Raw genomic sequence first — 11,367 nt, forward strand, 5'->3', positions numbered from 1 at the left:
CTCCAAATGCAGATATAAACATGTAAAATCACCTGCTAACTTACCTAATTCAGGTTTATCAAGCAGACTTATCAAAATGCGAAAGGGCTTCTGATGTGCTTGAGGTCCATGTTCCTGATCTGGCTCAGGATTCACTTGCTGCAAAGTTCTTATCAGTGCCTGTAGACAAAAGCAGACTGCTTCTAAAGGACAACAAACAATTCCTCCTTCGTAATACATTTTCAAGGGCAACTGTAACAGTGATGATTAACTAAAGTTACAGTCCTTGAAGGACTCAAATTAAACACCCCCACCACCCCCCCCCCCAAAAAAAACACTGAATGAGGAAAAATGGAAGATACACGCATGTCCCTTTCACTGGCATCAACGAGAGGTAACTATCTCTTTGATATTTCTTTTGCAAGGGAGAGAGACACAGTCAAATGTCACTATTTCCCTTTTATTGCAAGGTGACACCTACATTTCCCTTAAGTTTGAGGGGAGATTGTAATCCAGAGGCGTGGAATAACGCTCCAAGGACACAAACTCAAATCCTACCACAGTACCTGGCAGAACTTAAATTCAATAAATAAAATGGAAAATAAAGTTCATCTCATTAATGGTGACTAAGACAACTACCATTGATCATTGCCATAACCCATCTGGCTCACAAATGTCTTTTCAGGAAGGAAATCTGTTATCCTTACTTGATCTGGCCTACACGTGGTCAACTCTGAACTGCTCTCAGAAAAGCCATTCAGTTCAAGGGACTTAGGGGTAGGCAACAAATGCTGACTTTTCCAGTAACATCCTCATCCCATCGGACTACAGGAAAAAAAATGCTGTATTCCCACAAAACACACGCTACTGTGAAGATTATTCTACTGTATATATAACATTATAACTGTGCAAGTACTGTATTAGTACATCAAAAAATGGACACAGTATTATGAAAATAAAAATTAAATATTTCTGTTGAAGAATTGCTGGTTTATTTTTCGTAGCTTAGCAAAAGTGATTCTAAAACAAATTTACTGACACGGTTTACCAAATAGCATTCACATTGGAGTCATGGTATTTTGTAACTTTGTGCAGATGAAGTGTGAACGCAAATTTGACAACATCACACGAAGAATGATATTTTTCAACTGTACTTACTCGAACCAACAAGTCCTTGGAATGTTTCTCAAAATAAGTCTTGGCACAACCTTCAGAAGAGAAGTCTGCATCTGCAGTCATATGGCCTCCTTTGATATCAGTCCCTGAAAGGTTCAGTGAATCATTTTTATAAATGGCAACAGAACATACTTAGGCACAAGGAATTAAATCATAGCTTAATTGTCAGATTGTAATTACAGAGATATGTGGAAAACATTCTTTGTAGTCAATAACATACTGAACAACCACAAAGCTGTTTGTGAAAAAGCACATTGAAGTATTTTGAAAACTGCATTCCAAAAATATCTGGTGTTGATAATCTTAGTTTTAGATTGGTTTATATGTACTTTTCTCATACAAAAGGTGAGCAATCCATAAGGCCAGTAGTAACATGTACATATTAACGGGTAAATTGCTTATTGAACAAAAGATTAAGATTATGTTCAATAGGGGGAAGTTTCAGAAGAATGCATAATTTACTGAAGTAATTATTGATACAAAAGAAAACTAGATTGGAATTTTTAAATTATGTTCTAAGGGTCCACCCCAGCACCCACTTGTACTCCCTCATCTCCCCAGGTCTCTCAGTATTCAATGTCCACCACAATGTGAGAGTTGTGAAGAACTAATTTAAATCTCCCCTTTGTATTTTAATTGCATGCGAAGTTTCCACACAATGTTTCCCTGAATTGTCCAGAGTCCAATCCCTGCGTGAAATCAAAACTCCAATTTTTTTTTCCTCCTCAGATAAGGAACCAAGAGTCTGTCATGACTTTACTGGATGAGGGAGGGCATTTAAAGGAATGTGCGGGATGAGGATAAAAGGAGCTTTATACCGAGCTGTGGGACGGATTCCATTGGAAATGATTGAACCCCGGCCACCGTACTCAGCCACATCCTCTCCTTGAAGGAGAGTGTAGCTACAGGCAGGTTTCCCAGCCTTCCACAGACACAAAATCCATCAACTAGAACTGCAGGACAGGTCCCAGAAACTTGGATAACCAAACGCAGGAGGGCTACAGAACAAACTCGGTACTTTTGAAGATAGCCAAGAGTTCATACATCTTTCATGCTTTCAAGACTTTTCCAATGTCTTCTTTCACTCAACAGTACACCATTTGTCAGGAACAACAACCATATTACATAATGGCCACTTACCAGGCGATGGCCTAGAGGTATTATCACTGGACTATTAATCCAGAGACCCAGGTAACACAGCACAATGATTTTTAAGATTTTCAAGTTTCTTTTGGAGACCAAACATACCCAAGAGCCACGCATACAGACGTCTGTTCAGGGACATGTCTCTTCTCAGTACAGTGTGCAGAGCCGCAGAGAGAACAAGTACCATGTCTCCCCTCGTCATTGGGACGACACAATTATTGGGATCCTTGCATAAAAAGAAACATAACCATCAATTGCAAATGTCTGTGTGAAAAAAAAAATGCAGAGTATCAGTCAAATGGTTCTTAACTGGAGGCCATTTTATTGTTGCACTTCCAAAACATTGTTAATTCATAAGTAAATGCTCTGAAAAACTTGACCGTTGATTACAAATGAGTGAGCTGAACAGCATGTTGTACCCTCTGAACATTCTAAAGTGCTTCTTAATTCACAGGCAATCCTTCAGAAAGGAGTTCCTTGCTGTCCATTAAGTGAATGTGCAACTAATCTGTCACAAATTAATCCCACAAACCGTAAATGGTTGAATTCATGGAATCACCAGGTGATTTTTGTTTTGATTGCACTGGTCAGCAAAGGAATGTTGATCAGAGTGCTTGAGGATGTTTTGTGTCCATCTGAACAAGCAAACAAAGCCTCTGCTTAGACATTTCATCTGAAAAATTGCACCAACGACAAGGGGGGCATCAACTCAGTAATAAGCAGTCTAAATCCACTTTGGAACCAGAACCACAAATTCTTACTTCAAAAAGGTGGTTGTACAATCAACTGAGGCAAGTAAACTCCAATTCTCAGGATTTGCTTTCAAAGAATTTCTCAATTCAGAAGGCTCACATTTATATAGTGCTTTTCAAGACTACCAGATGTCTCCAAATGCTTAATAGCCAAGGAAGCATTTTGGAACTAGTTTCGGAGACACTTCTTGAAGTGTTGTAACACAGCAGTCAATTAACACTCTGCAAATCCCCACAAACAGCAATGTGATAATGACTTTAAGATATTGACTGAGGGAAGAATTTGGCCAGAACACCAAGAATAGATTCTTTGCTAGTCCTCAAAATAAAGTCAAGTGATCTTTCACATCCAATCATGTAGGCAGATGGACCTCGGTTTCATTTGTCATCTGGCTACAGTACATTCACTTCTTTCCTCCAGTTATTAATGTATATTGTAAAACAATTGCAGACCGACCACTGATCCCACTGGTCGCACATCGCCAACTTGAGAAAGAAGCCTTCGTCCCCACTCAGTGCTTCCTGTCTAATAGCCAATTCTTTGTCCTCTCTGATATACTACCAAAGTTCCCAACCATTCCCACAGCTACTAAGATTAGGGTGATGCAGTAGATTGTATTCCACAGCATCATGGAGACCGTTGCCAGTCACTTCTCCTGCGAAGCATGGTAACTGTAGCTTGTAAATTAACCTGCTTTAGAATTCTTGGAAAGAAATCCCAGACCACAACTGAAATAAGCATTTAACAGATTTAAAAATAAAATGCCAAATACCTACCAGGTATGAGCAGAGAGGGAAAAAGTAGAACAGAATTTCTAAAGTGTTGCGCTGTACAAGAACATTAGAATCTTGCACTGAGGCACACAATGCTTTTACCTAGAAAACAAAAATATGATAGTGAACTCTCAACACAAAGGCAAGGTACTGCGAATGCTGGAAATTTGAAATAGGAGCAACAAAACATCAGAAATGCTCAACAATTCAGACAGCACCTGGCAGAGGAAGAAACAGGCCCAAGTTCTCTCAGAGCACCATTCTTTCGACTCATTCAATCATACATACAATCCCTACAGCCAGGTCATTCAGCCCACCTAGTCCATACTGACCCTCTCCCCCAGACCCATCCTCCTACCAATCCCTGTGACCCTGCATTTCCCATGGCCAGTTCACCTAACCTGCACATCCTTGGACTGTGGGAGGAAACCGGAGCACCCGGAGGAAACCCACGCAGACACAGGGAGAATGTGCAAACTCCACACAGACAGTCACCTGAGGGTGGAATCGAACCTGGGTCCCTGATGCTGTGAGGCAGCAGTGCTAACCACTGAGCCACCTTGCTGCCCTGTTCTCAACATTTTTTTGGACATTATTAATTTCACATGGGTAGGCATTGTTTCAAATCAGGGCCGTAACCTTCAGGAGATAAAGGCCCAGAGGCTGATTCCAGTCTTCAATAATTGAATCATTTTTACAGAAGCTGCCCAGTTTTTAATCTATTAATTTCCAGTTAGGTGCAGTGTTAACAATAGTGACCCCAGCTGCAGCATTATTGTTTGGTGCCAATTCCAACTAACTAGCTGAGCCAACTCAGATTCCTTTCCTAATGGAGAAAGGCACAGCCAAAAGAAGTGAGCGAAATAAAACCAGAAAAAAAAAACAACCAAAGAGCTAGACTGCACCTGCAGACTTACCGCAAGGCGAGGGTCTGTGCCAAACATGTACTTCTGCTCTCTCCTGAACACAGATCTATTTATATGGTTGACAACAAACAGCGAGGCTGGGAGGCGTATAGAAGGGCTGACTATGACACTGCCCCACAGAGCTCCATAGAAAACCTCCTGGCCGACCACCAGTATTAACTTCTGAAGCAAGACATCCGTTCTTCATTGAAGAGGGAGAGAAAAGAGAGAAAACCAAAGTGCTTAAAAAATGTTTGACTTCAACAAATTAAAATACCATCGCCACTCCGATTCCAAGTCGTTCTTGTGGAAAGAGGAAAAAAAAAACGAGTTGTTAGCTGAATGCTATAAATTGACCAATGCAGTAACCCCTTGCCCAAAAGCTACATCAGCAATTTTGTTTAAATATAATAAATTACCCTTCAATTTCTGGTTCAATTCTTTAAATTTGGATTTGGGGCTAGAGGGCGATATCAGGCAAGAAGGACAGCTAACAAAGTCTCCACAATTTTCACCATCGAGCCTCAATATATTTAGTCACTAAGCTGTTTGCAGCTCAGGGAGGTTGTCAATCAGCCCAATGTCTCTACACAGGTCACAGATCTGACTGCATTTTGCAGACCAGTGGGCCGAGGAGTGGCAGATGGAGATTCATTTAGATAAACGCGAGGTGTTGTGTTTTCCTCAGACAAACCAGGGCACGACTTGTATAGCTCACAGGAAGGACCTCGGGAGTACTATCAAACAGAGACCAAAGGGGTGCATGTACATAGCTCCTTGAAAGTGGCTTCACAGGTAGAGAGGGTGGTGACGGTGGTGTTTGGCACGCTTGCCTTCATCGGTCAGAGCATAGGAGTTGGGACGTCGTCGTGTTACGGCTGTCCAGGACATTGGTAAGACCACATTTGGAGTACCGCATACAATTCTGGTTGCACTGCTATAGGAAGGATTAAACTGGAAAGGATGCAAAGAAAGGATTTACAATGATGTTACCGAGACTGGAAGGGTTGAGTTATAAGAAGTGGCTGGATAGACTGGGGCTTTTTTCCCCTTAGGTCTAAGAGGCCGAGGGGCGATCTTATAGAGGTTTATAAAATTATGAGTCACAGATAAAGTGAATAGCCAAAGTTCCCCCACCCGCCCCTCCAAGAGAGGAGGAATCCAAAACTAGAAGGCAAAGGTTTAAGATGAGAGGGGAAAGATTTAAAAAGGGACCTGAGGGGCAACATTTTCACAGAGTGGTGTGTGTATATGGAACGAGCTGCCAGAGGAAGCAGTACAGGTGGGTGCAATAACAACATTTAAGACATTTGGAAAGGTACATGGATAGCAAAAGGTTTAGAAGGATATGGACCAAATGCAGGTAAGTAGGATTAGTTCAGTTTAGGAAAGCTGGTCAGCATGGAGAATTGGGCCAAAGGGCCTGTTTCCGTGCTGTATGACTCGATAATAGCCATGAAGGCAATGGGCGTGCAAGCGAATACTTAAATGCTGATCGAGTGTTATGAGCATATTTCTGTTTCAGCCAGTGTCCCAGATTCCCAGTACCTCTGGGTGAAAATAAAATCTCAGCTCTCCTCTTAGCCTCCCACCTCTTCACTTAAGTCGATGTTCCTTGGTTATTGACCCTTCTGCTAATGGAAGAAGTGTCTTCCCATACATGTCCTCCATAATAAAAGATGATGCAGTATCACAAATCAAATATCAGTGTTCTCTAGCTGTGAAGTAAAATTACTATAATCTCAGCCATCAGTGTAGGCATGAGATATTTTCAATGATCCTTTTAGATCATTGATCACTATATCCTGACCATGTGTCAATGTCATGTCAATCACTACACAGTATTTGTTCTGCATCTGGCTGATGTGTGGAATTGAACCTGATCATTTTACCTCTCAGTTCTAATGAGGTGAGATAATGAACAGGGATATGGGGCAGTGGGCCCCATTTCTTCTTTTCATGGCATTTCTTGGGAGAAACTTCATATCACAAGAGGAGAGGACCTATACAAAACCCATAGGAACACTTAAGGAATACTACCTAAGCGGTTCTTTGGAGTCACCCTTTATAACAGGACTTCAGTGTTCTGACAAATCTGTCAATTACAGATCCTTTCCACATTAAATAGGATTCCATAACTTTATATCTAAACGTTGTGCGTCAAACTCAACTTTCCTATTCTGTAATACCTGCTTAGTGCATCACAAATCATACGTAAAAAGATTTGCTGGCACAAAATATTGTCCAGTCAAACCTAAGGCCATCACAAAACATTTGGTCCCCTGATATTACTCATCACTAACTATAATGCTTATTCGCCACACAGCATGCAGCATGCAAGCCAACATCCCTTTTTAAATTTGCCATTGTTCCTCCCCTTCTCTCTCAGGCGGTGTGATATAGCATTCAGTGATATAGTTTTGCAGACATAGTGAACACCTCACCAAAATAACCCAACTTCACCTCCAGGTGAAACTGGCAAGTGTCTTGCAGCCTATTTCATTGTGCAGGCTGCTTTGATTCTCTGAACAAGTCCTCACCAAAATTATCCACAAAAAAAGAAATCACACTTCAGTGGGATAAGTGAGTTGCAAGCAGAATAACTGATCCAATTTTACCTCCCACTCCCACCTTTCACAACTTGTAATGATTAGGAATAGCATCCATGGCTCTAGCTTAATACAGATAATTCAACTGTATTACATTAAGGGGGTCCAGTCTTATGCGGTACAGCGCTACTTAATAAAGTACGTTCAACTACTGAGGCAGAATGAGAGATGGAATTTATACTACTTGATCGTAAATAAAAATTTTGGGAATTGGAATACTTCTTTGCTTTACACATTCTGGTTTTTCCTGGTGATCTGCAGCGTTGGATCAGTCACATGGCAGTCAATGCAGTTTGCAAATGCTAGTGTACTCACTTAATAGCTTGACATCAGCCTTTTACTCAGGAAAAGTGATGAACTTGATTGAATAGTCTGTAAAATGTTGAAGCAATTTTGTGTTGTGCATTCATCAGTGCTCAAATTATACCAAGATCGTAAGTCCCAAATAAATTACTATCTTGGTGCCAATAGTCTGGCATTGCGCATCTGTCATTTTCTTCAAAATTATTTGAACTGTCAACAAATATGTCAGACCTCCCTACATGAGCAACATAAATCACAAAGTGCTGGACAAAAGACAGCAGCTAACTGAATCACAAGGAACAAGGCACTATCTTGTGCTGATGTCTCCAATGGGGAAAAAGGTTAAAGACCACAAGATATAGGAACAGAATTAGACCATTCGGCCCATCAGGTCTGCTCCACAATTCAGACCTGGCTGACATGTTTCTCAACCGCATTCTCTTGCCTTCTCCCTGTAACCCTTGATCCCTTTACCAATCAATGACTCGGCCTTCACAGCCTTTTGTGGCAATGAGTTCCCCAGATTCACCACCCTCTGGCTGAAGAAATGCCTCATCTCAGTTCCAAAGTGTCATCCCTTCACTCGAGGACACGCCCTTGGGTCCTAGTTTCTCGTATGAGTGGAAACATCTTCTCCACATCCACTCTATCCAGGCGTCTCAGTATTCTGTGAGATTCTCCCTCATCCTTCTATACTAAGACCCAGAGTTCTCAACTGCTCCTCATAAGACAAAACCTTCATCTTGGGATTATTCTTGCAAACCTCCTCAGGACCTCCCTCCAATACCAGCACTTCCTTCCTTGGATACAGGGCCCAAAACTGCTCACACTATTCCACAGTGGTGCTTGCAGTGGTTAACACTGCTGTCTCACAGTGCCAAGGGACCCAGTTTCAATTCCAGGCTCAGGCTGTCTTTGTGGAGGTTGCACATTCTCCCAGTGTTTGCGCGATTTCCTGCGGAGTTCCTCCAGGTGCTCCAGTTTCCTCCCATAGTCCAAAGACGTGCAGGTTTAGGTGGATTAGTCATGGGAAATGCTGGATTACAGGGACAGGATAGGGTGGGGTGGGTCTGTGTGGTCATAATGGGCTAAGTGACCTGCTTCCACACTGTAGGGATTCTATGACTTTTCAGCCACATAGAAGATAAAAAAGTGTTAAGTAGAATGAAAATAAACCACAACGTGATTAAATAGTGAATGATGCACTACACCAGAGCAACAGCGGCAGCCAGTAAAAGCTGCCATCGCTGGTTTTTTTCTCATTTTAACTGCCAACATTCAAATTTCCTCTTCCTCTCCCAGGGCAGCAAATCCAATGAGACAGCAACAGAATGGTTGTGATGTTAATTTGAAGACATACGCTGCAGGACGGAGATGTACACAGTTTAGGTCACAAGAATGTCATGGGTAAGGACTATCAATGTTGTGCCTAAAACACAGCTGCCACCCTGTAAACGCTGCTCAGTGGCACGTGACAGACGATGTTGATACTTGGAAAACATTGCACTAAATGTTATGGCCCTGTATTAAAGAAATTGTCAGAATTCTCAACACAATTCAGGAGCAGGATCCCCTTTGTAAATTCAGCTTCAGACTGATTCCTGGATCCGATATTGCCTGACCAGATGCAAAGCAAAAATCTCCTCTACTATAACCACTGATGCATCTTAGCTTTTGCTCACACCAGATTCCTCACCAACAGATTATAGAGTCATAGGGTCTGTTTCCGTCATGTAGGATTCTTCGGTCCAACCAGTCCACACCAACCATTTTCCCCAAACCAAACTAGTCCTGCTTGTCTTCGCATGGCCCATATCTCCTCAAACATTTCTTATTCATGTACTTATCCAAATGCCTTTTAAACATTATAACTGCACCTGCATCCACCACTTCCTCTGGCAGTTCATTCCACACACGAACCACCCTCTGTGTAAAAACGTTGCTGCTCACATCCTTGTTAAATTTTTCTCCTCTCACCTTAAATATATGCCCCCCTGATCTTGAAATCTGCCACTATAGGGAAAAGACACCTTATCATCTGTACACCTCATGATTTTAAAAACCTCTAAAAAGGTTGCAATATTTGTCCATTTCTCTCTTAAGCTATCCTCAGGGCCTCTACCCAACTGTGCTGCTGGGAGTTCCAGATTTTGACCCAGTGACAGTGAGGAGACTGCGATAGGATTCCAATCGGGATGGTATGTGGCTCTAAAAGAGGAACTTGCCATGATGGCATCCTCTTGTATATATTACCTAGAAGGACAAGGGCAGGTTAAGGGTAGTCTTGTGCTGTGCATCCTCAGCTTATCAGGAACTGGGGCAAGACTGTTTCACAGTAGACTGTTACTATGAGCCAACTGAAGAGTTATTTGTTAACAGTTTAAACTGGTTCGAAATGGAAATGGCTACATTTTTATTATCTTTTAAAAAAAAAAAGTTAGCCCAATGAGAATTTATGCATCTGGTCAATGGTTGTACAACCCTGTGAAATGTTGTTCCAGCAAAATCTGTGCATCACTAGATTACTTTCTGAAACTGAATGCATGGAGTTGACATGCAGCTCAAACCAACACAGTCCTTTCCCAGGAGCAAGAAATAAATGCGATCAACACAGGATTTTAAAAACACAGTTCACAGGCTTTACCTCTCATAAATCTCTGATCCCTCCTCCAGCCCTGGTAGCAGCCCTGTGATGAAAGCTTGCAGGCTTGGATTCAGGGACTTGTGTAATGGGAGGTAGTATTTCTCATATAGCCCAAGTAGTACAGGCTTCACAGACATAGCTGCATTGCCCAGCAAGGGAAAAAGGCCCGAGCTACAGGAGTAATCAAATAACAAAATAAAAACATAAATTAACTTAACAGTGATGAATAGCTCAGCCAAGTTCAACAATGAATAAACACAGAAAAGGAATAAATATCTGGTTCAAATACATTCCGTACGCGCAGTGCTCCTGTGTTCACAAAATAACATGCTGAGGAAAGCATTGTGTTTGTTTTTGTTCGTGGAATATCTGAACTGCCAGCTGGACCAGCCTTTATCAGCAAGCCTAATCATCCTGGACAGGATGGTAGCGAGTTATCTTTTTGAACCACTGCAGTCACTGGATTGTTACTTGGAACACCGACTGTGCTGCTGGGAGTTTCAGATTTTGACCCAGTGACAGTGAAGAGACTGCGATAGGATTCCAATCGGGATGGTACGTGGCTCTCAGAGGAATGTGTCATGATGGCATCCTCTTGTATAACTTACCTAGAAGGACAAGGGCAGCAGAGGTCATGGGTTTGGAAGATACTGTCCAAGGAGCCTTGTGCTGCTGCTGTGCATCTTGTAGATGATACACACTGCAACCAATGTGCATCATTGCAGGAGGGAATGAATGTTGGAGGTGGTGGATGGGGTCCCAATAAAGTGTACTGTTTTGTCTTGGCTGGTTTCAAACTGCACTCATCTAGTCCTGTGGAGTGTGTTTCATTATTGTCCTGACTTGTATCTTATAGATGATAAACAGACCTGGGGAGTCAGGACAGTTGCTCTCCGCAGGGCTCCTGGCCTTGACTTATTGTAGCTTATTCCACTCAGACCTAGTTCAGTATCTGGTCAATGGTAAGTCCCCCAGGATAGTGCTAGTGGGGAATTCGGAGACGTGAATGTTATCGAACATCAAAAAGGAATAAGGTTAGATACTTTGAAAAAAAATAAGAATCAGAAATTGCTGGAAAA

At 41.9% G+C, this 11,367-nt stretch overlaps 1 protein-coding gene across 1 annotated transcript in view; it reads right to left on the reverse strand.

Moving 5' to 3' along the window:
* LOC125484410 (protein dopey-2-like) overlaps window positions 1-11,367 on the reverse strand; it is a 79,035-nt gene that overhangs the window by 7,681 nt on the left and 59,987 nt on the right. The window contains exons 3-8 of the mRNA XM_048603044.1: window positions 10,289-10,459; window positions 4,745-4,934; window positions 3,831-3,929; window positions 2,404-2,527; window positions 1,138-1,241; window positions 45-159 (exon numbers count right to left, since the gene is read on the reverse strand). Coding sequence (XP_048459001.1) covers window positions 45-159; window positions 1,138-1,241; window positions 2,404-2,527; window positions 3,831-3,929; window positions 4,745-4,934; window positions 10,289-10,459 — 803 coding nt within the window. The remainder of the gene's footprint in view (window positions 1-44; window positions 160-1,137; window positions 1,242-2,403; window positions 2,528-3,830; window positions 3,930-4,744; window positions 4,935-10,288; window positions 10,460-11,367) is intronic.

The sequence above is a fragment of the Rhincodon typus genome, chromosome 11 (assembly GCF_021869965.1).
Source record: "Rhincodon typus isolate 14 chromosome 11, sRhiTyp1.1, whole genome shotgun sequence".
In the NCBI taxonomy this organism is placed as follows: domain Eukaryota; kingdom Metazoa; phylum Chordata; class Chondrichthyes; order Orectolobiformes; family Rhincodontidae; genus Rhincodon; species Rhincodon typus.